Source organism: Salvelinus namaycush, chromosome 4 (genome assembly GCF_016432855.1).
Source record: "Salvelinus namaycush isolate Seneca chromosome 4, SaNama_1.0, whole genome shotgun sequence".
Taxonomy (NCBI): domain Eukaryota; kingdom Metazoa; phylum Chordata; class Actinopteri; order Salmoniformes; family Salmonidae; genus Salvelinus; species Salvelinus namaycush.
Genome location: NC_052310.1, coordinates 53,040,538 through 53,068,018, shown reverse-complemented (window position 1 = coordinate 53,068,018; position 27,481 = coordinate 53,040,538). Strand labels below are relative to the sequence as shown.

At 42.3% G+C, this 27,481-nt stretch overlaps 1 protein-coding gene across 1 annotated transcript in view; it reads left to right on the top strand.

The window, feature by feature from the left end:
• LOC120046612 (heterogeneous nuclear ribonucleoprotein L-like) overlaps positions 1–10,669 on the top strand; it is a 59,984-nt gene extending 49,315 nt beyond the window's left edge. The window contains exons 4-13 of the mRNA XM_038991988.1: positions 406–491; positions 746–842; positions 945–1,017; positions 5,021–5,092; positions 6,361–6,572; positions 6,795–6,916; positions 7,347–7,548; positions 8,130–8,187; positions 8,295–8,393; positions 9,004–10,669. Of these exons, the coding sequence (XP_038847916.1) occupies positions 406–491; positions 746–842; positions 945–1,017; positions 5,021–5,092; positions 6,361–6,572; positions 6,795–6,916; positions 7,347–7,548; positions 8,130–8,187; positions 8,295–8,393; positions 9,004–9,059 (1,077 nt within the window). The 3' untranslated portion in view covers positions 9,060–10,669. The remainder of the gene's footprint in view (positions 1–405; positions 492–745; positions 843–944; positions 1,018–5,020; positions 5,093–6,360; positions 6,573–6,794; positions 6,917–7,346; positions 7,549–8,129; positions 8,188–8,294; positions 8,394–9,003) is intronic.
• Positions 10,670–27,481: the final 16,812 nt, after the last annotated feature.

Below are 27,481 nucleotides of genomic sequence, written 5' to 3'. Positions count from 1 at the left end.
GTCTGTGGAACTTGTTCAGTATGTGTCTCAGTTGTTGAATCTTGTTATGTTCATAGAAATATTTACACATGTTAGGTTTGCTGAAAATAAAAGCAGTTGTCAGTGAGAGGACGGTTCTTTTTTTGCTGAGTTTAGGTTCCTGCATCCAGGTTGCATCCTCTCTACTCTAAGGACACACAGATGTTCCTACTTTATGAAGTCTCACACTGGTTCTCATTATTCCACCAATTTCACACAGGAACCTCTCAAATATTGTGAACAAATTTGTCACAGCCTGGTATATTGTCTTCGGTGTTGTAGGTGTCAGGGAGAAATGCAGTTTTAATTGGAACATTTATCTTCCAGCTGCAGCCTTGGTGAGAGCTGACTAAAGCCTTCCGTGTATCTCCATTTCTTGTCTCCAAGGATGTTCTCTACACAGTGTGCAACCCCATAGGCAGTGTGATGCGCATCGTCATCTTCAAACGCAACGGCATCCAGGCCATGGTGGAATATCCTTTCTGTCTAGCTGGTTGGCTGGCTGGCTCGCTGGCTGGCTGCCTGGATGGCTGCCTGTTAGAGTGTGAGTGTTGGAGGGTGTGACCATAAAAAAGGCATCCACAGGTCAAATTATTCAACCAGCATAGATTTGTTTTTGTTGATGGTTTTAGAGATTTTATATCTTCTATCTGGGGACTTGTAATTGTACATTGAGGCTTGAGGTTATTTGGTTGTGTTGCTGTTGTCCTTAACTGCCCCTCCTCACATTTGAGTCCATCGAGTGTGCTCAGAAAGCTAAGGCTGCTCTCAATGGAGCCGACATCTATGCCGGCTGCTGCACCTTAAAAATTGAATATGCAAGGGTAAGTCTATATTCACCACACACAATCACATACATAACGCTTAGTAAATTGATTTTCTTTAAAACGCCGGAACACTTCCTGTCTGTTGTTTCCCTCCTATAGCCAACTCGCTTGAACGTGATCAGAAATGACAACGAGAGCTGGGACTACACAAAGCCTTACCTGGTCCGAAGAGGTAAGATTCTGCTCCTTGTTCTGTATATGTAGGCTATGGAGTGATCTCATTGTGTAGAAGCTGCTGAGTTAGGGCTATGGGCTGCCATATAGGGCTGTCATTGTGTCAGAGTGTCCATGGGCAGCCTGCAGGGCAGAGTCAGGTTTTCCTCCCTCTGTCAGGTTTTCCTCCCCCTTTATCTGAAATCTGCCCAGGCTGCAAACAGAATAGCAGGAGAGGAAAGGATATCAAAGAAGTGTGGCTGTTTCTCTTCTCATTCCTCACAGGCTGTAGATAGATACGCTCTGAGTTGAGAGAGAGAGCGAGAGAGAGAGAGAGAGAGCTGGACTGTTTGTCTTGAGTTTAGTCTGCGTCAGCTGAAATGAGACAGAGAAATTGCGATACTTCTCATTATCCTGTGCTAAATATGCTAACTTGAGACAGACAGATACTGAGTCAGAGGCTGAGGAGAGCACTGTGGTTGTATCATTGCATGAGGAATGTTATAGTAGCAAAGATGCTGTTTGAAAAAAGAGCAGAGAAATGGCCTGCTGTTGGCTACCCCTCTTTACTACCCTCCCCCCATCCCACCCCGTCTATGTGAAGTCATCATTGTGACTGTAGCGCCCCCTATTGTGAGGTGGTTAAGGACCAGTATGGACCACAGACCTGCAGTCAACCAAGCCAACACAAGACCGACCCACTGCGCATCCTTCTCCAAGCAACACACTCTCACATCCGCCTCTCACAAGCCTGCACCTGCCGCCCATGGGAATAGAGAGAGAGGGATGGACGACAGGCTGACCCTGCACAGCAACATGCATCCATCTTCACCCAAACCTCAAGAGAGAGGGAGAGAGACTACTCATTCATCCTGACCTCATGCAACCTCAACATCAACACACCCAGGACAACCCGCCAGTGCCACCTCATGGCTGGAGGACTGGCTGCTTTTAGACTTTTTAGACTGGACAAATTTTCTTCTCTTGCTTGCGTCCTGATTGTATTCAGTCAGTTATCTGACTGGTTAAAACCCTTTATATTCTCTCACCAAATAATCCGTAGTAGAAATATCGATGTATTAGTCTATACTATCCCTAGTCTGGACATGCGAACATAAGAGTGTATTTCTCTCTTTGTCTTCTAGGCTTTGTCTTAAGTCAGACAATAAGCAAAGAATCTCTGCTCTGTAATCTACTTAAACACCAAGGTGACACTATCTTCTACTGTAAATTACTTTATATTATAGCATTTCTGTCAGTGTCAATGTGTTGAAATGCCTACTGTAGCAGAGAGAACTGTTTAGATTAAATCCTGAACATTGAGTGTCTATTCTTGAATGCACTGTTAATGGGGGTACATCGTGTGGATGAAGAGAGTCACAGTTCCTTAGAGGCCCTCTATCAGAGACCCAACCTTTATATCTCTATCTGAAAGGCATTGCCCTGTGAAAGTCAGCCCCTTTTCTCCTAGTGCATCCATCTACTCAAATTAACCAGGGGACATAGTCGACTGCTGAGGGGGTTCACCCTATGATGAATATCACCCTTTACTGCATGGCTAAATGAGAAGTCAGGCGAGATGCTAACTCATTTGAAAGCCCAGTGAGAGTGAGTTAGCCTCCTGCTGTGGTGCCGTTCTTAGGACACTCAAATGTATTCCTCCAGCGTCCTCTGTGGATGTCTCTCACCTCGGGACTGACTGCTTCAGTACCATGCCGCTCTCCGCTTACCTGAGAGGAACATATATTTGATTCACTTTAAATCACCCTCACACTTTTATTATACTGGGTATTGGATTGTATATCAGAATAAGTATAAGTCATGGTTCTATCAGCTGCTGTATAATGAAGTATCCCACACCTACAGTATATACTGTGCGATCCGGTCTGTAGCACATTTCCTTCTAGAGAACCTATATCCCTGGCATTTAGGAACAGGTGTCAACATGGTGTTACAACACGTTAGAGTGCGATGCTCTATGTGCAACAACATGGTGTCTGGTTCACATCCCATGGGGACCAGCCGGAGAGGCTGTCTGTGACATCACGTCCCCTGTGAGTTGCCTTAGCCAAAGCAGGGTTCATATTGCTGTTGCCCACAGCGGAGATTAGCTGCCTTTTTAGCTAGTAGTCCTCCGCAAGGAGACTTTGCTATGACTCTCATCCCCTGGCCCCTTTGGAGGAAATAGCATTCGACTTGGGTGGGGTAAATAACTAGCAATTTAAACTGAAATTCTAACTGACCATTCCGTATAAAACGGGAGAAAGTCAGCCAAGAAGAGAAGCAACGCTTTAATTCTCTAATCATGCTCAGTGCACCAGTTGGCCAGGGAATTATGATTGCCAAAGCAAATCTGTTCTCTGGTAACTTTACCTGGATAAATAAAGGTTGAGTGCACAGCATGGGTCTGCAGTCTCTCCGAGGGTGTTGTTAATGATGGATAGTTTTCCCTTCTTCTCCCCCCCAGAGGACGAGCAGAGGAGAGAGGGTTTTTGTGAGGCATGGGGGGTGGGGGGTGGATCTCAGGGTATAATAATAGATGCTGTTTGAGGCCTGATTGTGGAGGGAGGCATAGGGTGAGATGGGAGGGGGTAATGATGGCTTCCGCTGGCACAGCAAACAGGGCGGTGAACCCTGCTGTACGCCCCTAATCTGTGACTGAAGGTCACTTTGACTATCTGATGAAAGCTCTCTCTCTTAATAATCCCCCTTATCATTTTACACCCATGCAGCATTTCAGTAGAGTGTGTGTGTGACTGTGACTTGGCCTGGGGGGACTGTTGTGGATACCACACGGCATCACCCAACCCCCCAACCACAGAGCTGACCTGGCTGCAATAGTTACATAGATCGGTTCCTGTAAGCTATAGTGGAGCATTACTGACTAATAAAGGAGATTGTGTTACTTGTAAGTTATAGAGGGGCTTTTCAGTTGTAGAGGTAAACTTATTGAACTGAATAATTGGAGTGATATTATCTGGGTTTCCATGTAGATATACAGGAGCTCTGATTCATGGAACATGGAAGGTTCCCACTGGGCACACACTGGTTGAATCAACGTCATTTGAACCAACGTGGAATAGATGCTGAATTGACATCTGTGCCCAGTAGGTTTCTTTTATCTTTTCAACTGTATTGTTAGTCTTCTAATTAAGGCTCAGTTTGGACTGCTCTTGTGGGAGATGGGACTGCAGCTGCTCTTTGTCCACCCTGTGCCTCCATGTATCTCTCTGTGATTCTGTGCCAGTTGTGAACTGACTATCTGATGATGCAACACAGGTTGATGTTGTTTCACTTGTGCTGAAAGAGACAACCTGTGCCAGTAAAGCCAAGACCTCAGTGAGAGGGTTGCTGACTGTTCACGCTAGTGATGTAATTCAGGTACTTTTCCTCCACCAATCTTTGTATAAAAATGTAACAATGTTTTCCACCTGTTTAAAATGTGCCCTTTGTTTTTTCTTTCTATTTTTGAATCTTCTCTCCACTGTTCCTTGTCTATAGATTGCTGAAGGATGTAAATTGTATTTAGTAAAGTAAATTGCCATTGTGGTTAACAGTAGACCTACTTTAGGCCTACATGTATTGGTGTCTCCTTCTCTCTGTATGTAATAGTACAACATAGTACTACTGTTCAAATAGTACAACATAGTACTAATGCATGGGAAAGGTACAACTGTGGATGCTTTGAAGTCCTTCTAATGCACAGTATTAGCAGGATTTATATTCTAACGTGTGTTAATCAATAGCATTGTTTCCATGTGTTGCCTAATGACTATAGTACTGTTACTATGTGAACTTGTAAATGAATGTTAAAAGTCAACAGACTTGGGGTATCACCAGTGTATTCAGATTCACCTGTAATGTCACAGGTCTTCTGTCGCTTCTCTAATTATATTATGCTTATTTACCTCCAATGACCTTTTTATCAGCATGTCTATTTGAATAGCTCCTATTTGAATGTGTAGCCCAGAGCCATTTTCCTCATACTCTCTCCCTATGCTGTCAATGTGTTGATGTTTCAGAGCGTGGGAAGGGCAGGCAGAGACAGGCCATACTAGGGGAGCACCCGTCCTCTTACGGAGACAACGGATACGGTAAGATCCCCCTCCTAACCCCAGCACCAAAACACTACCCTATTACTCAGTGTGCCAACCATATCCCTCTTTGATGTCACGCAGGTTGATACATTGCTATGTTTTCATTTGAAAAGCTATTTTACAAAAAGTCCCACTGTACCTAACATCATTACTAAACTTTAGACATACGAGTTCCCACACCCGGTCTCAGGGATGGTTAACTCTGGAAACTCCTTTGGTCTCTACTGAGTACAGCTTTTAGTGTTCGTGCACCTTGTTTGTGGAAAGGTCTTCTAAATGTTCTTAAATGTGATGTTTTGGTGCCTCTGAGGACCTTATTTCTGATTAATGTGCTTTTCTTTCTGCATTTTGTATTTATATTTGGTGCGTCTATTTTCTGTAGTTTATGTAATTCAGGGTTCATCTGTAAAATAGACCTTGGTCTCAGTATGACTCTCTGATAAAATGAAGGTTAAATAAAGAAATATCCGCCTCCTTCGTCTCTATGTCAGACAGACTGCTACATTATCCACACTATCCACACATTCTGCTACATTATCCACACTATCCACACAGACCTCCATATTATCCACACTATCCACACATACTGCTACATTATCCACACTATCCACACAGACCTCCATATTATCCACACAGACCTCCATATTATCCACACTATCCACACAGACCTCCATATTATCCACACTATCCACACATACTGCTACATTATCCACACCATCCACACAGACCTCCATATTATCCACACTATCCACACAGACCTCCATATTATCCACACTAACCACACATACTGCTACATTATCCACACTATCCATACAGACCTCCATATTATCCACACAGACCTCCATATTATCCACACTATCCACACATACTGCTACATTATCCACACTATCCATACAGACCTCCATATTATCCACACTATCCACACAGACCTCCATATTATCCACACTATCCACACAGACTTCTACATTATCCACACTTCCCACACACCCCTACTGCTCAGCTGGAGGGTGTAGATTCTCAACCCTATCTGAAGGTGAGAGGAGTAGAGACCTCCCAAGAGGCTAGTAGAGAAAAATAAAACCCACCTCCACACTCCTTTCACCATCAGGGTTGTATTCATGAGGACCGAACGGGACAAGAAAGTAGTAGCTGATCTCCTTCGTTTCAAAATGTTTTTGCCCGTTTCGTGCCTACTGAGCACAACCCAGGTGGAAGTGAAAGTTGTAACCCCAGCTCCTCCTTTCCCCTTGTGTTATGTATTCCAGGGTCACACTGCCCCCTGCTGCCTCTCCCAGGGAACAGCAGGTACAAGCTGAGCTCCCACGACATCCCAGAAGTGGTGGCCTACCCCCTGCCCCAGAGTTCCTCCTACAACCACGGCTCCAGCTCTGTCGCCATGGTGAGCGGTCTGCACCCCGCCAAGATGAACTGCACCCGCATCTTCAACCTCTTCTGTCTCTATGGCAACATTGAAAAGGTTAGCAGGGGGGCCCACCTGAGGAGGAACTTAAGGGCATCCATGTGTGTGTTGTGGTAGTTTGTCTGTGAATGAACATTTATTTTATCTTTTGGGGGGGAGAGGGGGGGCAGTGTGTGTTATTCTGATTGAAGTATTTCTGTTTGAAGGAGGTGTAGCTGAAGGTGTGTGAATCTATTTGAGGATTGCTATGCACATAATGTCTGAAACTGTGTTTGGCAGGTGAAGTTCATGAAGAGTGTCCCAGGCACTGCCCTATTAGAGATGGGGGATGAGTATGCAGTGGACAGGGCCATCACTCACCTCAACAGCATCAAGGTGTTTGGCAAGAGGCTCAACGTCTGGTGAGTGTCCTTGTTAGTACATTAGAGGGAAGCTGAGGACCTGCAGTATTCAACCACGTAATTAATATTATTGTCTACTAGTATCTTATTACTCTTTCTCTGTTATCAAATCCAATTACCGGTACAGAATCAATGTGTGGGTGTACAGGTTAGTCAAGGTAATTTGTACATGTAGGTAGGGGTCAAGTGACTATGCATAGATAATAAACAGCGAGTAGCAGCAGTGTAAAAACAATGTAAATAGTCTGCGTGACCATTTGATGAATTGTTCAGTAGTCTTATGGCTTGGGGGTAGAAGTTTTTAAGGAGCCTTTTGGACCTGGACTTCAACTCCCTCCCTCTCCATTTCTCTCTTCCTCCTTTTTCCCTCTTCCTGCTTTTTCTCTCTCTCTCCCCCTCTCCTCTCCCTCTCTCATCTCCCCCTCTCCAGTGTGTCCAAGCAGCATGCGGTCATCCCCAGCCAGGTGTTTGAGCTGGAGGACGGCAGCAGCAGCTATAAGGACTTTGCCATGACCAGGAACAACCGCTTCACCAGCCAAGGCCAGGCCTCCAAGAACATCATCCAGCCACCCTCCTGTGTGTTGCACTACTACAACGTCCCCCCCTGCATCTCAGAGGACCAGCTACTGAGGGTAGGGGTGTGATAAGGTCTATGGTGGAGAGGGTGTGAGCAGAGGCCTGAACAGAGGGGTTGAAGGTCAAGGCTAGGGGATGGGATGTAGGGAGTAAGGTAATGATTAACTCCCAGAAGTCCATCCTTTGTACTGCACTACTGCAAATCCCTCCTGGCATCTGAAAGTACCAGCTGCTGAGGGTATGGCTGGGATGGCAGGGTAGGGTATTGGGAAGGGTTTCTGAGGTTCGTATGGGGTAACGTTTAGCATAGACTCATCCTGTGTGCTGAACTATTACAAGCCCCTCCCCCTACATTTCAGAGGCCCAGCTGGATCTTGGGTATGTGGTTGGGATGAGGGTGCATATCTAATATTTTGTCAATAGGGCTAAGAGGTGAAATTAGCCTGCTACTCTTTTGCTGCACAATTAAAAAGAGTTTGCATAGAAGAAGATGACCGCTGATGGTTCTGCCTGTCACTCACTGTCAAAGATGTTTGTAGTTTGACCGAGAGACTAAAGAGCTCCACCTTGTGGTTGTGGTTAGAACAGAATTATTGTCTCGCAACAACCTTTATCTCAGCTGTTCTTTTTTTTACAGTTATGCTCAGAGCATGATGTGCCAGGTTTCACCAAGTTCAAGATGTTTGATGCAAAGCGTAAGTTTGGGCTTTTTTAACTTTTTCCATTTGTGTGTGTTCGGCTGTTGAAGGAGTTAAGTGTACTTTCATACTTAAGTTGTCCTTTTCTCCTCTCTTCTTGTCAGCCTCCTCCAAAACCATTTCTGGCTTGTTAGAGTTTGACTCCAAGACACACGCTGTCGAGGTCTTGACCGTCCTAAACCACTACCAGATCAGAATACCAAGTAAGTGACCAGATGGCCTTGCTTTCCTCAACAGTGACCGCATACTAGCACCAAACACTCAACCGTTAGTAGTCACTCTCAGCATGAGAACTGATAGTGCCACATACAGTCGGAGAAATGCCCATAAAATTGGATTCAGACCAAACTTACATGAAGACCTGAAGATAATATATATATCTTTCCTGGGTGAAATAGCATGAGGGAAATGTTATAAAATCCAAAAGGGGAGAAAGCTGTAAATGCTGTCTGTTCTAGCAGCAGGTGGTTCTTTTTTACATTATTTCTGTGTTGGTTGGCACCACAGGTGTTTCAGCCTGGCCCTGTGGAATCAGTCGCTATCAGAGAGGGATATTAGATGTGTGTGTGTGTGCTTGTGTGTGTGTGCTTGAAGTGAGATAGAGGGAGCACACTAGGAGAGGAGTCTGCACCATCTGCCGCACACCTTTTCTCTTCCCAGACCGGACTTAACGCTCCCATCTTCAGAATTCTCCCTGCCAATGTCCCCTGTCCCCAGCAGAGTGTGCACGTGTGTGGGCATGCCATATGATCATGTGTGTTTGTTTATGTGTGTGTAGTATGTGTGTAACCTCGTGTGTCTGACCTTTTCCAGATGGCTCTAACCCCTACACCCTGAAGCTGTGCTTCTCCACATCCTCTCACCTCTAAAGACCACAGGACCAGTGCACCAGCAGGAGAGGGAGAGATGGAGATGGAGATGGAGAGAAGGCAAGAGAAAGAGAAGCGATGGGATTGGGAGGGACAGACTACTAAGCTGACAAGACTGATAAAGAGGGCCCTCATCCAGACTGACTGGCTCCTCTTGAAGTGGAGAAGACTACTGAAACACAGACATGTGAAACACTGGAGATTGCTGAAGAGGTTTTTTTTATCTTGCACCTCTTATTTTGGAGTATTTTTTGTTCTCTTCGTTTTTTGTTTTCTCTGTATAGAGAGAGCCAATCAGAACTAAGATCTGAGAGATGACACCCTGTCTCTTCCCGGCATCCATTGGGGCTGAGCATGGTACCTTAACAGGTGACCCCTGAAAAGACTTGTTGTGGACAGAATGAGATGACTTGTTCATTTTTGCATTGTGTTTGAAGACTGGATAGAGGACATCTATTATGCCGATGCTGGTGAAGATTATCCAAGATGGTCGCCATATTTATGGGTTGACAGCGCTGCTTTTATGCTCAGCACATTCAGTTGAGCAGCAAAAACTCAGTCGGTACTTCAGTGAAACAAAGTGTCAATATGAATTTTAAATCACACTGTAATATGTAAAGGTGTATAGAACTGAAATGGAAGTTCTGTTATGGAGGGGTGGGACGGGGGAAGGGGTAATATCTATCTTATTTGAAGACATTGTGTCAGCAGGTGTTTTGCTTTGGAGTGGACTGTTTAATGACACGTTTGTACGATGTTTACACATGAAGAGCCCATGGTCTGTGTAGTATGTCAGTGTTTTGGGGCACTCTGTTTGAGTGTTAGTACTGTGTTAGTATCATGGCTCGCCTGCACTGGTTCAGTGTCAGTAGTTTTGCACATTCAGATTGTTTTAGTGTTTAGTGGCACGCCGATATGTCTTATGTTCACAAATGGCTGTATCCAGAATCATTGTACATCATCCCTAGCTCTTTTCCTGATCAATTAGCAAATATAGCAACAATGTTATAGAGATATGTTTTATTTTTAATCCCTCAAATACCTAAGGTTATTTGGGAACAGCCCTGCCAAAGAGGGTAACAAATAATATGATCGTACAAATGCTTTGTACAAGAATTGTGGAATTCCATTTTACTTGCAAAATAAGGAAATGACACGTTAACACCATATTACATGGGTCTACTCTGTATATTGTACTGTATAATGTGAGCAAATACATAGGTGTTATTCAAACCTTTCTGCAAGTAGCAGATTGTAGTATTTGCCACTACAGTGAAGGGTTATCCAGGCATCAGGATCAGGGGTTGGTTGGATCTGGATGCATGCTGTGAGCGTGACACTCATTAAACATTCAGCAGTCTTCAGATCCTCTTACATCTTTATGATTCGATAATTGTTCCACATCGTGAGTTACATTTCAAAAGGCTTGAGTTACCATAAACAGCAGTCTTGTGCTTCATTTAATGGTATCATCAAACGTAAGGAGGGTCTTAAATTCTCACTACACGCATGTTCAGATAGGTAGTACCCATGATGTCCATGTCTGACTGGTCATTAAATGGCGTTGTGTCTGTGTCTTTGTGGTGGATTTTGTGTTTGAGTTTGGTAATCTGTGCCAGTGATAGTCATTGGAGTGACACCAGAATAAAATCTTCATAAACACTACTGATTGTGTAGTCTCCAGCCCTATGAGCTTAGAGAACACACTCCCACCAATCCTCTTAAACAAACTTCAGAGGATCCCTCTGCCCACAAATGTATCTCTGAGGGCATAACTTGTAAAAATAGAATACTGCAGCCTTTTGGCTTTCAAGAGCCACATTGTCAAAAAAGGAAAACGGGTTCACACAGCGAAAGCTTTACTTTTCATGACTTGAGAAAACATAGATGTACATTTAGATGTGGAGAGAGCTGGTTGGGAGGATGGGACAAAAGAAGAGGTAATGGAAGGATGGAAACGGAGGCATACACACACAGTAACATTATTCATGCTAATTATTTTTCCTTTCAGATGAGATACTGTACACAGCTAGTGACATGTACTGAAATAACAAACACGTCTTGCTCTCTTAACTGAAAAACCAAGAAAAATATAAACTTATACAAACCCAAGTGGGCACACAACTCACAAACACCTCTCTCCACCCCCACACAATCTCTCTCTTTCACACTCCAGCCTGGTCTCTACCCACAACTTTAGAGAATGTTCCCTTCAGTCTCATTAGGTCATTAACTAACGTTTTCATAGAAATGTTCCCGTGATGTGCAAGGAGAGTTTCAAAGAGACCATTCCCTTAATGTCAAATATAATTTTCTCAGAACATGGTTACCATGTTCACAGAACTTAAGATATTAATGTTATAGACACATTTCATGGGAATGTTGCAAGAACATTCATGTGTCCAGTTTTCTGAGGGTTAGGAGAATATTCCATCAACATCCCACCAAACATACACAGAACATGGTTGCCATGTTGTCAGAACATAAGATATTAATGTTCTAGACATGTTTGATGGGAACGTTGCAAGAACATTTGTGTTTCCAGTTTTCTGTGGGTTAGAAGAACATTCCATCAACATCCCACCAAACATACACGTAACAGGGTTGCCATGTTCTCCGAATAAAAAATATGAATGTTCTAGACACGTTTCACGGGAACGTTGCAAGAGCATGTATGTGTCCCAAGAAAATGTCTTTACACATCACTGTTGCCAAGCCAATCAATGCCCTGATTGATGAACCACTGATCCGTTCATAGCTCTTTGTCTGTTGGCGAGGGATAGTTTTTAACATACAGTCTTTTAAACTTGCGCATTTGACACACGATTGCATTGTGCATGTTCATTTATACAGTAATTATTCTTCAACATGTCCTCACCTATGATTTAAAGTCACAACCTCTTGGTTCATGGTATTCTGATCCTTCTGCTACGCCACCATGTCCATGTCAGGTATCAGTTAGTCTGGCTATTCTCTCATCATTGATTTTATTAACTTATTTCAACAATTTAAGGGCTTTCCGTATAGTTGTCTAATTTTGGTGGGGCATATCAACCTGTTTTAATGATACTCCTGAATCACTATGATCAATAAACTATTTTCTTGAGTGTACTTTTAACAGAGCTGAGATTTACTTCAAAGTGTATTCACCCTATTGCTTACACCTATCAAGTTGTTACAGATCTACACAAGTGCCTACTGTAGGAAGGAGGGGTTAGGGCAGTGTTTCCCAAACTCGGTCCTAGGTACCCCAAGGGCTGCACGTTCTGGTTTTTGCCCTAGCACTACACAGCTGATTCAAATAATCATCTAATTATCAAGCTTTGATCATTTGAATCAGCTGTGTAATGCCAGGGCAAAAACCAAAACGTGCAGCCCTTGGGGTACCTAGGACCGAGTTTGGGAAATATTGGGTTAGGTTTTCTTCTAGACAGAGCCTAACTACACTGTCCCAATAAGCACATTCCCTACAGATATCCTTATTAGGACAGTGATTAGGGTGTTTGGTATTGGTGGCCTGGGTTTGAGACCTGCTAGGGGAGTCACCCGACTCTCACATTCTTAGCAATACATACTGAACAAAAATATAAACGCATCATGTGAAGTGCAGGTCTCATTTGTCATGAGCTGAAATAGAAGATCCATAAAATGTTCCATATGCACAAAAAGCTTATTTCTCTCAAATGTTGTGCACAAATTAGTTTATATCACTGTTAGTGAGCATTTCTCCTTTGCCAAGATAATCCACTCACCTGACAGGTGTGGCAAATCAAGAAGCTCATTAAACAGCATTATCATTACACAGGTGCACCTTGTGCTGGGGGGGCAATAAAAGGCCACACTAAAATTTGCACTTTTGTCACACAACACAATGCCACAGATGTCTCAAGTTTTGAGGGAGCGTGCAGTTGGCATGCTGACTGCAGGAATGTCCAACAGAGCTGTTGCCAGATAATATAATGTTAATTTTTCTTCAACAATAAGTTGTTTTAAAGAATTTGGCAGTACATCCAACTGGCCTCACAACCGCGGCGCTGAGGAGTATTTATGTCTGTAATAAAGCCCTTTTTGTGGGAAAGGAAAAAAACTGGTTGGGTTTGGCTCTCCAGTGGGTGGACCTATGCCCTACCAGGCCCACCCATGGCTGTGCCCCTGCCCTGTCGTGAAATCCGTAGATTAAGTCCTAATGAATGTATTTCAATTGATTGATTTCCTTCTATGAACTGTAACTCAGTAAAATCTTGGAAATTGTTTCATGTTGCGTTTATATTTTTGTTTAGTATATGTTAATGTCATTATTGATGTTTTGAATTGCATTTATCAGACATTTTGATTGTTTATATGGAAATTTCATTAGACATTTGAAATATTATTTATGCTTCTTTGTTTATAGATTTCTCCTCTTTCACACATTTATGGAACTTTGGCTACCAGCTTTGTGTCTTTTGTGCACAACCTCCAGAAGCTTGATCAGGTTTGATGTGTTTCTGGACGAAGAAATCAACGCTGTCTTTGCGGAGTTTGCATTTGACTAAAATGTTGTTCTCTTTCTCCTCGATTAACTCAAAATAATGGGAGCATTTACACAAGGAGAAGGTTAAGAGAGGTAATTGTAACGTTGTACGTTGAGAGTCGGGATGCAAGTTCAGGGAGTGAATACATTTAATTAATAAATAAACAACACAAGAAACACAAACAGCGCACCGACAAGAAACAGAAACAATGACGACAGGGGAAGAAACCAAAGGGAGTGACATATAAAGGGCAGGTAATCAAGGAGGTGATGGAGTCCAGGTGAGTGTCATTATGCGCAAATGCACGCAACGCTGGTGGCAGGCGTGCGCCATAAACGAACAGCCCGGTGAGGGAGCACGGGACAGTAATACAGCTGCCATCTTTCTTAGATTTTTTTTAGCTTGATAGCCTATTGGAAATGAGTTAGACTACAGCACGAATTTCGTTAGCATGAGACAAGGCTTTAATAAATAATGTATATATATCTCGCATGTAGAGATATGTTTCTGAAAGTAATACACTGGTTACTTGAAAAACTAACTGTATTATTTTGGCATAACTGGCATCATCATTGCTTTAATGGCAAATGTGAGAAAGTTCAGACAAGTTCAGACATGCTATTGTGTAAATTAAATACATTTCTGATATTCTGAGAATATGGCAACCATATTCTGGGTATGTTTCTGTCAGAAGCAACACTATGATGAGAGCGGATGTCATTCCTTATCATAGATGTGTTTGTTCTAGATGGTATATGTGATGTGGATTTCAAAAAGACGATAGAGAGTTCTCTTTTAGATGCTCAGCTATCTGAAATAATACTGATTCCCAGGAGCGGTGCGTGGGTAAAATCACTTGGAAATGGATAATTGCATTGCTTGCTCTATAACCTGTTAATTCAAATGACTTGCGACCGTGATATATAGTCCTAAAGGCCGAAACAATAAGACACAGTGGCAGAATAAATTCAAACACACCTTTGTTTAATCACAAAACCGGATAGCAACCTCTGTCCAATGGAGTCCACAAGGCATATTGCATGTACAGTAACAGACAGTTACATGACCTACAGCATGGTCAAGCAAGTTAATGTTTCTGACATTTTCGGACCACTAAACAACTATTGATTCTGAACCACAGAGAGTTACCGCAAGTCGCAATAGAAAACAGGATCTGCCTCCACTATTCCAGCACCATTTCAACATTTCAACATCATCAAATCACCTAGTCTATTACAGTGACAACTAAAAGATACCAAAAACTATTTAGTCCAATCCACATACAGTGGGGAGAAAAAGTATTTGATACACTGCCGATTTTGCAGGTTTTCCTACTTACAAAGCATGTAGAGGTCTGTCATTTTTATCATAGGTACACTTCAACTGTGAGAGACGGAATCTAAACAAAAATCCAGAAAATAACATTGTATGATTTTTAAGTAATTAATTTGCATTTTATTGCATGACATAAGTATTTGATACATCAGAAAAGCAGAACTTAATATTTGGTACAGAAACCTTTGTTTGCAATTACAGAGATCATACGTTTCCTGTAGTTCTTGACCAGGTTTGCACACACTGCAGCAGAGATTTTGGCCCACTCCTCCATACAGACCTTCTCCAGATCCTTCAGGTTTTGGGGCTGTCGCTGGGCAATACGGACTTTCAGCTCCCTCCAAAGATTTTCAATTGGGTTCAGGTCTGGAGACTGGCTAGGCCACTCCAGGACCTTGAGATGCTTCTTACGGAGCCACTCCTTAGTTGCCCTGGCTGTGTGTTTCGGGTTGTTGTCATGCTGGAAGACCCAGCCACGACCCATCTTCAATGCTCTTACTGAGGGAAGGAGGTTGTTGGACAAGATCTCGCGATACATGGCCCCATCCATCCTCCCCTCAATACGGTGCAGTCGTCCTGTCCCCTTTGCGGAAAAGCATCCCCAAAGAATGATGTTTCCACCTCCATGCTTCACGGTTGGGATGGTGTTCTTGGGTTGTACTCATCCTTCTTCTTCCTCCAAACACGGCGAGTGGAGTTTAGACCAAAAAGCTCTATTTTTGTCTCATCAGACCACATGACCTTCTCCCATTCCTCCTCTGGATCATCCAGATGGTCATTGGCAAACTTCAGACGGGCCTGGACATGCGCTGGCTTGAGCAGGGGGACCTTGCGTGCGCTGCAGGATTTTAATCCATGACGGCGTAGTGTGTTACTAATGGTTTTCTTTGAGACTGTGGTCCCAGCTCTCTTCAGGTCATTGACCAGGTCCTGTCGTGTAGTTCTGGGCTGATCCCTCACCTTCCTCATGATCATTGATGCCCCACGAGGTGAGATCTTGCATGGAGCCCCAGACCGAGGGTCTATCTTCAAATACTATTTTTGCAGGAATCTCCTTGCGAATCGTCATCTTGAACTTCTTCCATTTTCTAATAATTGCACCAACAGTTGTTGCCTTCTCACCAAGCTGCTTGCCTATTGTCCTGTAGCCCATCCCAGCCTTGTGCAGGTCTACAATTTTATCCCTGATGTCCTTACACAGCTCTCTGGTCTTGGCCATTGTGGAGAGGTTGGAGTCTGTTTAATTGAGTGTGTGGACAGGTGTCTTTTATACAGGTAACGAGTTCAAACAGGTGCAGTTAATACAGGTAATGAGTGGAGAACAGGAGTGCTTCTTAAAGAAAAACTAACAGGTCTGTGAGAGCCGGAATTCTTACTGGTTGGTAGGTGATCAAATACTTATGTCATGCAATAAAATGCAAATTAATTACTTAAAAATCATACAATGTGATTTTCTGGATTTTTGTTTAGATTCCGTCTCTCACAGTTGAAGTGATGATAAAAATGACAGACCTCTACATGCTTTGTAAGTAGGAAAACCTGCAAAATCGGCAGTGTATCAAATATTTGTTCTCCCCGCTGTAAGTTAAATATGATGTGGCTGTCCATGGTTCTGTGTGCGTGTGTGTGTGTGTGTGTGTGTGTGTGTGTGTGTGTGTGTGTGTGTGTGTGTGTGTGTGTGTGTGTGTGTGTGTGTGTGTGTGTGTGTGTGTGTGTGTGTGTGTGTGTGTGTGTGTGTGTGTGTGTGTGTGTGTGCGCAAGTAGAGAAACATGGTGACTCACCCTACTTGTAGAGAAACGCCAATGCCATCCTCCTCTCTTTCATGTTGACGAAACGGTCTATCCCTCTGTCATAGAGTACACGGTTTTATTTTTTATTGTCCAAGGCTACCTGGCTAAAATGCTTGCTCGCTAGTCTAACTTCCATTCATGGGCAACGTTAGCTAGTTAACATTAGCCTTCTACATCTAGCTATATATTGAACTTCCATCCTCTCAGGCCAGGGGAACAACAATGTATGAATTAATGGTTGGATCAGAATCGCTGTTATAATCATTGCCCAGTCCCGAGAATTAAGTAAAACCACAAGTCCAAATCCCTGTCTCCATCCATGACCCTGGGTCTGAACCCCATCCTGTGTAACTGGGTCCTGGACTTCCTGATGGGCCGCCCCCAGGTGGTGAAGGTAGGAAACAACACCTCCACTGGGGCCCCACAAGGACGCATGCTCAGCCATCTCCTGTACTCCCTGTTCACCCATGACTGCGTGGCCAAGCACGCCTCCAACTCAATCATCAAGTTTGCAGACGACACAACAGTAGTAGGCCTGATTACCAACAATGATGAGACAGCCTACAGGGAGGAGGTGCGGGCCTTGGGAGTGTGGTTCCAGGAAAATAACCTCTCATCCAACGTCAACAAAACAAAGGAGCTGATCGTGGATTTCAGCAAACAGCAGAGGGAGCACCCCCCCTATCCACATCAACAGGACCGCAGTGGAGAAGGTGGAAAGCTTCAAGTTCCTCGGTGTACACATCACTGACAAACTGAAATGGTCCATCCACACAGACAGTGTGGTGAAGAAGGGTCAACAGCGCCACTTCAACCTCAGGATGCTAAAGAAATGTGACTTGTCACCTAAAACTCTCACAAACTTTTACAGATGCACAATTGAGAGCATCCTATCAGGCTGTATCACTGTCTGGTACAGCAACCACACCGCCCGCAACCGCAGGGATCTCCAGAGGGTGGTGTGGTCTGCCCAACGCATCACCGGGGGCAAACTACCTGCCCTCCAGGACACATACAGCACCAGATGTCACAGGAAGAGCAAAAAGCTCATCAAGGACATCAACCACCCGAGCTACAGCCTGTTCACCCAACTATCATCCAGAAGGTGAGGTCAGTACAGGTGCATCAAAGCTGAGACTGAAAAACAGCTTCTATCTCAAGGCCATCAGACTGTTAAATAGCCATCACTAGCACATTAGAGGCTGCTGCCCTATATAGATAGACTTGAAATCATCACTGGCCACTTTAATAATGTTTACATATTTTGCATTACACATGTCATATATATATATATATATATATATATACTGTATTCTATCCTATTCTACAGTATCTTAGTCTATGCCACTCTGACATTGCTCGCCCCAATATTTATTTTTCTTAATTTCATTCCTTTACTTTAGATTTGTGTGTATTGTGTGTATTGTTGTGAAATTGTTAGATATTACTTCTTAGAAATTACTGCACTGTTAGAGCTAGAAACACAAGCTTTTCGCTACACCCACAATATAATCTGCTAAACACATATATGTGACAAATAAAATTGGATTTGATTTGATTTAGGAAAGGGACAATTTTAGCTAGCTGGCTAGCTAGCCACTGGAGGACAACAACAGAGATGCAACAATTCAAGTTTATCTGTCAATGATGTATGCTCTCAATGGGATTTGATAGGAGTGATGCCAAATCCAAGCTGGCTTCCCTTGACAATTGTTTTTGGTGTGCCAGGACTATTCACAGTTGAGCTCAACGCTGATTGGCAACTTGTTTGGTCATACTCGTTTGGACCTGACGGCATCAAATAGATGGCTTACACATAGAAAGACAGAGAGGCGCTGTTTTACTCGCCCGGATGCTTTCTCCTGTGAGATGCATTCAATCTCTTGTAAATTGTAGGAAAATTATGAAACACAGAGAGACAAAAGAAGAAAAAAAATGTATTGGTGCATTTTTTGGGGAAGCCTGGCTACCTTTGGCATCCATGAATGCATGCCACTGCTGATCTCCATCTTTCTAGATCAGATAGGTGTGTTGTAACTGTTGCCAAATAATGATATAAACATATATTGCTAAGAATGTGAGAGTAGGGTGACTCCCCTAGCAGGTCTCAAACCCAGGCCACCAGCACCAATGACCAACACCCTAACCACTGTCCTAAAAAGAGCTATCTTTAGGGCATGTGCTTATTGGGCCAGTATAGTTAGGTACTGTCTAGAAGAAACCCTAACCCCTCCTCCCTAGGCACTTGTGTAGACCTGAAACAACTTGATAGGTGTAAGCAATAAGATGAATGCACTTTGAAGTAAATATCAGCTCTGTTAAAAGTACACAAGAAAAACTCTTATTGATGATAGTGATTCAAAAGTATCATTAAAACGGGTTAATATGCCCCACCAAAAGTAGACAACTATACAGAAAGCCCTTAAATTGTTTAAATAAGACAATCAAATCAATGATGAGAGAGAAGTCAAATTAACTGGTAACTGACACAGACATGGTGGCGTAGCAGGAAAATCTGAGTAGCGTGAACAAGGAGAATATGAGTTCAAATCCCAGATGAGGACATGTTGAAGAATAGTGATTGTATAAATGAACTTGCAGAATGTAATCATGTGTCAAATATGTCAAGTTAAAAACACTGTGTGTGAATATTCCTAATCTTGCCAACAGACAAAGAGCTGTGAATGGATCAGTAGTTCACCAATCATGGCCTTGGCAAGATGTAATTGTTTGGGGGAAAGAATATTTATTTAGGACTGATACAAAGAAATGTTTTTATGAAACGTGTCTAGAACATTAATATCTTATATTGTGAAAACATGGCAACCATGTTCTGTGTATGTTTAGCTGGATGTTGATGGAATATTCTCCTAACCCTCAGAAAACTGGACACATGAATGGTCTTGCAACACCCCATGAAACATGTCAGAAACATTAATATCTTATATTCTGAGAACATGGCAACCATGTTCTGAGTATGTTTGATGTGACGTTGATGTAATGCGCTCCTAACCCCCAGAAAACTGATGTATTTGATACCATTCCACTGATTCCGCTCCAGCTGTTACCACAAGCCTGTCCCCCCCAATTATGGTGCCACCAACCTCATGTTCTTGCAACGTCCCTTAAACGTGTTTAGAACATTAATGTTGTATATTCTTAGAAAATGGTAACCACGTTGTAGATAATTTATGTTTGACATTAAGGGAATGTTCTCCTAACTTTACCACCAAAACATGCTACAAATGTTCTCAGAAGGTTTTTGCTAACATAGATAGAATGTTCCACCTAACTAACAAAAAACTGGACCCTCAAACATTAGGGGAACATTATGTTTTACATTACAAAAATGTTGTTCGCTGGGTAGTTTTGCTGCACACTCATTTTATTTTATTATTATTTTTTAATTATTAAAATCACCCCTGGTACCCAGTAACCCGTTGGGGGGTGCTGGTCTCTCTAGTGACCCTCTAAATTAACAGCGCCTGTTGCTGTCCCTGTGTGGGTCTCTCATATTTCTCTAGCCTGCTGCGACACTCTAAGAATAGAAGTAGAACAGATTAGAGCCTGAGCCTCTCTCTGCTGAGGCCTTTTCTAGTTCCCTGATTGTCTTTATTTAGCCACTGACCCACTCATAATTTCTCCTTGGAACGCAGTGCAGGTCAAAGACTCATTAGCATATTAAGGCTGTATGCATGTTTTTATCATCACTGGGTCTTATGGTCAGCACTTAAAGTATTATGAGCGATATAAATAAGGATTTAGGAGGAAGATATTAGCTATGAACTTACACAGACTTCACTAGAGCACAGAGAGGGACTCCAATGAGGAAGTCAAAATTAGCACAGATGTCCTTCAGCTCTATGTGGCCCAGTTTTATAGGGGAGCCAGACCTATCTACGTAAACAGGTGCCGTTGAGCCCAGAGATACACAAAGAGATCCTTGTCTCTTCATACAGTAGATTCCCAGTAACCAATCCATTGTGATTCTAGCCTCATGTGCAAGGCTTGATGGCTCTCCTGTAAGCTGACAGCTAGCTCTAGTTCTCTGTACCTAAAAACCACACATGACATTTTATAACTGCAGAGGAGCATGTTACACATGGAAGAAGTCCTTCAGGAGAACCAAAATGCCACATTTAATCCTGGGATAGGCTCAGTTGTCCTGGCCTTTGGGTGTGCGTAGGCATATGTGTGTGTTTATCACGTGTGTGTGTTTACTGTATCCTGAGAGTGTGTGTTGGTCCAGTGCCACCTGCCCGGATACCCGACCGCAGTCTTTATCTTGGGTTGAGTAAATCTTTTATAGCACTGTGAGGGGTTATTTGAGGGCAGCTGTGAATCCCACCTTGAGCCATCCGGCGGACAGTCATACCTCGCCAGTCCAGCATCACAAACCAGTGAGGTCTGGTCATGACCTTGTCACATACTGTAGGTCTTAAGCCTGTGCACTACAACTGCGGTAAACTGTATGCGTTTCGGCAGAAGTTCATTCATTTCAGAGGCAATCCGCACAGCTGAGACTCATCTGCCAGGTTGCGGTGTGTGCAGTATGTCGCAGGTGTTGGATTTTTCCAACTTGTGCGTTGCTTTGCAATGCGGTATCAGAAACAAAGTAGATAAGCCACTGCAGAAGGTGCTAATGTGTAGCGTGATCCTTTTTGTTGTAATGCGGCACAAGGATTGCGATGATTACGCAAAATGTACCGTACGCCAACGTAGTGATGCATCATGTGTGCACGCAGCGTTACAGTGTGTGTGGCAATGCAGACTTTGTATGAACAGGGTCAAGCTGGGCCCTAGTGTCAAAGAGGACTACTGTAGCTAAGTGAATGGGTTGGTACAGCTTTAAGGAGAAATATTCACTTCCTAATAACCCTCTGCCCAACTTTTAATGAACTCATTTATATAACTCCCATGAAACCTGGAGAGAGAGCCATGTTCAAGCCCTGCCAATACAAACACACTATCTGACAAATTAGGCTACGAAAGCAAGTTTGTGGAAGTCTGACTAGCTCCAATTAATCAAATAGAGGGTTATCTTGTGCTTGTTCTTTTTATTGTGTCAGTGTTGAAGGATTATAATGCATATGTCTCACATTTTGCAAAACACTCACACCTATTCATTACATTATGGACCTCCACACCAACCACTTACTGTACAGTGACTGATCATCACATTTAGCATGCCCTTCTGTGTCACCTCTCCTATTCAGAATGAATTTATGACGGAGGTTTGTCCTTGCCCCTGTTTTTTTCCACAAGAGAAGAAATCGAGCGTGAACACGAACAATAGCCACAACTATGCCGCATAAAATTCAACATAGTTGGGAACAGATTTTCGATGTCCCAATACCATGGCATTTGGTCTATGAACTGATAAACAAAACAACAATTGATGGATCAATTTGTTCTTTTCAATATAAGCTATTATATGAAATGATCGCTACAAAAAGAACGCTCAGTATGTGGGGCATTAAACAGTCAGACCGGTGCAGACTCTGCCACGTGGAAACAGAATAAATAGAGCCTCTCTTTTGGTAGGCTGCTGTCCATCGGTTGCTTTTTTTGGGAGTCAGGTCCAAGAATGGTTGTTATGTCATCACATCAGGACCTGCAAACTGTATTGTTGGGGGATTTGAAGGACCATAGTCAGTCAACTGGAAATATTGTGATCTTGGGTAAAATGTTTATTTTCAGGGCATTTTCGTCAGAAATGTTGCAGATGGGAAGATTCAAGTCCTTAGCGAGACACCATGGTAGAATGGAGGGATGTATTGCAAGAGGAAATATTAGAATGATGATTTACTGGGAAAGATGGTATTTATCTGTGGCTGTCTGAAGGTTAGAATTCATGAGTGTTGGGATAAATACATAGCCTACATATACACTACAAGTCAAAAGTTTTAGAACACCTACTCATTCAAGGGTTTATCTTTATTTTTACTATTTTCTACATTGTAGAATAATAGTGAAGACATCAAAACTATGAAATAACACATATGGAATCATGTAGTAACCAAAAAAGTGTTAAACAAATCAAAATATATTTTATATTTGAGATTCTTCAAATAGCCACCTTTTGCCTTGATGACAGCTTTGCACACTTGATGACAGCTTTGCAAACAAATGTTTGAGGTCCTCCAATCAGGGGTGAGGGTGGGGCTGTGATTATTGTATGTTTTGCGTTTAGTTATTTATGTTTTGTGTTTTGGTTTCACGCTGTGAGCGGTGTGTGTGCTGGTCCTGGTGGTTATGGGTGCCCTTGCTTCCATGTCCGCCCGGGCGTCGGGCAAGGCTTGGTCCTTCCCGCCCTTGGAAAATCACTTTGGCCAGGGGCTTCACGCTGCTGGCATCACTGGGCGGGTAGCCCGAGCTCACCCACTGAGCAGAGCATCCACGGATGGGAGCGGCCATTCGTATTGTTTTTCTATTGTATTGTTGTTTTAATTCAAACTTAACAAACATATATATATATATTTTTTTTTTAACAATAGCCATCATTCCACACATTTTATTTATTTTGACATGCCATGACTTTGTTGACTTTTAAACAACTGAAGCAAAATTAGGTGAAGACCTGAACAATCTTGAGGGCCAGCTCCTGTTTTATTGTGTTTGTTCTGTTCCACAAGGAGACCATTTCCTCAATCAACGTTACTAGATGTTTACTGCTCTTATCCAAATAGTGATAGCAGGAAGCAGATTATATGAAGTGAGGTAAATAGCAGAATGCACCTCTCAACCAAAGAGTTGTATTGGTTTTTAAAGCACTTCAATGTGTACTACTACTAACCATAATGGCTAGACAAAGATAAACCGATACAGAATCCAGTCAGCTCCATGGGCTATATACAGTATACACATTTTTCAGTAGATTATGTGATTTCCTTAGTCCCTCTATGGTAGGTCTATGGTAGGTCTACAGAGCTCTCAAGTTCCCACCTCATCCTCTCTGACCTAATTTTCTCCTCAAATTGTCTAGAGAGCAGTGTGAGCAGAGGACAGTGATGTAAGTAGATCTAGCAGTTTCTCTCAAGTGCACTGCGGGTACTAGCAATCCTTGGTCTACTCTTCTCTGAAGAATACAAAAGGGTTTATTTCTCTCTCCCCCTCACCACAAACCCCACCTGCCACTGCTGCTAGAATCAATAGTAAGTAAAAAAATATGGTAAATTTAGAGACAACTTCAGCTTTCAAGTCTTCTCTGGGTGTATATACAGAAGGAACACCTACATACTGCGGTGGTTGTGCTATTAGCTGGCCAAAATTAGACTACATGAAGAGTGCAATACTGTTAATATAACCGCGTGTCAGCAACAAAAGAGTGATCAAATTAAGATCCCACACTTGTAGCCTACAGTGCACTCATTTCATTCTCTCCTCTGCCTCTAAAAAATGCTCTGCTAAGCCTGAAGCAGTATTCAACCAAACCGAGACTTAATTTCTGTGTGGCCTGGTTTGAACGACCCAGTCTCCTCTGCAACTTCTCATTTGAGAATCACCTCCACATCTGATATTTATGAATGCGAGAAAGGCATTTGGAAACTTAAATAACTAAAGCTATCACTGTGTAGAGTCTAAATAATTTGTATTTTTTAGGAGACTCTACTATTGACATAGACATTAGCCTATATTAGAAATGAGGTATCTAAAATTAAAGCTAACCAAAATAAACAAATAAAATTCAATTGTCAAAAGCAAATGCTATACCCTACATCAAATTCCTTATAAGAAGCAAACCAGTCAGCACAATTATTATAATACATTTTTTAGGGGGTAGATCAGCTTTAATATTGCAGATAGATTGAAGCCTCCATCAATGTAATTGTCTGCATCATTTCCAATGTCACATATATTTTGGGGAAAATACATATACACATACAGCGCCTTCAGAATGTATTCAGACCCCTTGACTTCTTTCACATTACAGACTTATTCTCAAATGGATTCAATTGTTTTTTTTAAGTGAAGTTTGGGATCACTTAGAAATGTCCTTGTTTTTGAAAGAAAAGCTATTTTGTTGTCCATGAAAATAACATCAAATTGATCAGAAATACAGTGTAGACATTGTTAATGTTGTAAATGACTATTGTAGCTGGAAACGGCTGATTTTTTATTGAATATCTACATAGGCATACAGAGGCCCATTATCAGCAACCATTGCTCCAGATACTCAACCAGTTTTATTGCTTCTTTAATCAGAATAACAGTTTTCAGCTGTGCTAACATAATTGCAAAAGGATTTTCTAATGATCAATTAGCCTTCTAAAATTATCAACTTGGATTAGCTAACACAATGTGCCTTTGTACGCCTATGTAGATATTCCATAGAAAATCTGACGTTTCCAGCTACAATAGTAATTTACAACATTAACAATGTCTCCACTGTATTTCTGATCAATTTGATGTTATTTTAATGGACAAAAAAATTTGCTTTTCTTTCAAAAACAAGGACATTTCCAAGTGACCCCAAACTTTTGAACGGTAGTGCATATACAGTGGCAAGAAAATGTATGTGAACCCTTTGGAATTACCTGGTTTTCTGCATAAATTAGTCATAACATTTTATCTGATCTTCATCTTAGTCACAACAATAGACACAGTGTGCTTATACTAATAAAAAACAAATTGTTGTATTTTTCTTGTCTATATTGAATACATTGTTTAAACGTTCACAGTGTAGGTTGGAAAAAGTATGTGAATCCCTAGGCCTCGAACAAAAGAGATCTCAGAAGACCTAAGATTAAGAATTGTTGACTTGCATAAAACTGGAAAGGTTTACAAAAGTATCTCTAAAAGCCTTGATGTTCATCAGTCCACGGTAAGACAAATTGTCTATAAATGGAGAAAGTTCAGCGCTGTTGCTATCGTCCCTAGGAGGGGCCGTCCTGCAAAGATGACTGCAAGAGCACAGTGCAGAATGCTCAATGAGGTTAAGCTAAACACTTACAGAAATCTCTGTAACATGCTCACATCTCTGTTGACGAGTCTACGATACATAAAACACTAAACAAGAATGGTGTTCATGGGAGGACACCACGGAAGATGCCACTGCTGTCCAAAAAAGACATTGCTGCATGTCTGAAGTTCGCAAAAGAGAACATGGATGTTCCACAGCACTTCTGGTAACATATTTATTTCTTTACATTTATTTAACTAGGCAAGTCAGTTAAGAACAAATTCTTATTTTCAATGACAGCCTAGGAACAGTAGGTTAACTGCCTTGCTCAGGGGCAGAACAACAGCTTTGTAACTTATCAGCTCGGGGATTCGAACTTGCAACCTCTCGGTTACTAGCCCAACGCTCTAACCACTAGGCTACCCTGCCGCCCATATTCTGTGGACAGATTAAACAAAAGTTGAGTTGTTTGGAAGGAACACACAACACTATGTGTGGAGAAAAAAAGGCACAGCACACCAACATCAAAACCTCATCCCAGCTGTAAAGTATGGTGAAGGGAGCATCATGGTTTGGGGCTGCTTTGCTGCCTCAGGGCCTGGACAGCTTGCTATCATCGGTGGAAAAATGTATTCCCAAGTTTATCAAGACATTTTGCAGGAGAATGTAAGGCTATCTGTCCGCCAATTGAAGCTCAACAGAAGTTGGCTGATGCAACAGGACAACGACCCAAAACACAGAAGTAAATCAACAACAGAATGGCTTCAACAGAAGAAAATACGCCTTCTAGAGTGGCCCAGTCAGAGTCCTGACCTCAACCCGATTTCAAATGCTGTGGCATGACCTCGAGAGCGGTTCACACCAAACATCTCAAGAATATTTCTAAACTGAAACAGTTTTGTAAAGATGAAAGGTCCAAAATTCCTCCTGACCATTGTGCAGGTCTGATCCGCAAATTCAGAAAATGTTTGGTTGAGTTTATTGCTGCCAAAGGAGGGTCAACCAGTTATTAAATCCAAAGGTTCACATATTTTTTCCACCCTACACTGTGAATGTTTACAAGGTGTGTTCAATAAAGACATGAAAACGTATAATTTTTAGTGTGTTATTAGTTTAAGCAGACTGTGTTTGTCTATTGTTGTGACTTAGATGAAGATCAGATCAAACTTTATGACCAATTTATGCAGAAATCCAGGTAATTCCAAAGGGTTCACATACTTTTTCTTGCCAATGTATATATATATATATATATATATATATATATATATATATATATATATGAACTCAGCAAAAAAAAGAAACGTCCCTTTTTCAGGACCCTGTCTTTCAAAGATAATTCGTAAAAATCTAAATAACTTCACAGATCTTCATTGTAAAGTGTTTAAATACTGTTTCCCATGCTTGTTCAATGAACCATAAACAATTAATGAACATGCACCTGTGGAACGGTCGTTAAGACACTAACAGCTTACAGATGGTAGGCAATTAAGGTCACAGTTATGAAAACTTAGGACACTAAAGAGGCCTTTCTACTGACTCTGGAAAAACACCAAAAGAAAGATGCCCAGGGTCCCTGCTCATCTGAGTGAACGTGCCTTTGGTATGCTGCAAGGAGGCATGAGGACTGCATATATGGCCAGGGCAATAAATTGCAATGTCCGTACTGTGAGACGCCTAAGACAGTGCTACAGGGAGACAGGACGGACAGCTGATCGTCCTCGCAGTGGCAGACCACGTGTAACAACACCTGCACAGGATCGGTACATCCGAACATCACACCTGCGGGACAGGTATAGGATGGCAACAACAACTGCCCGAGTTACACCAGGAACGCACAATCCCTCCATCAGTGCTCAGACTGTCCGCAATAGGCTGAGAGA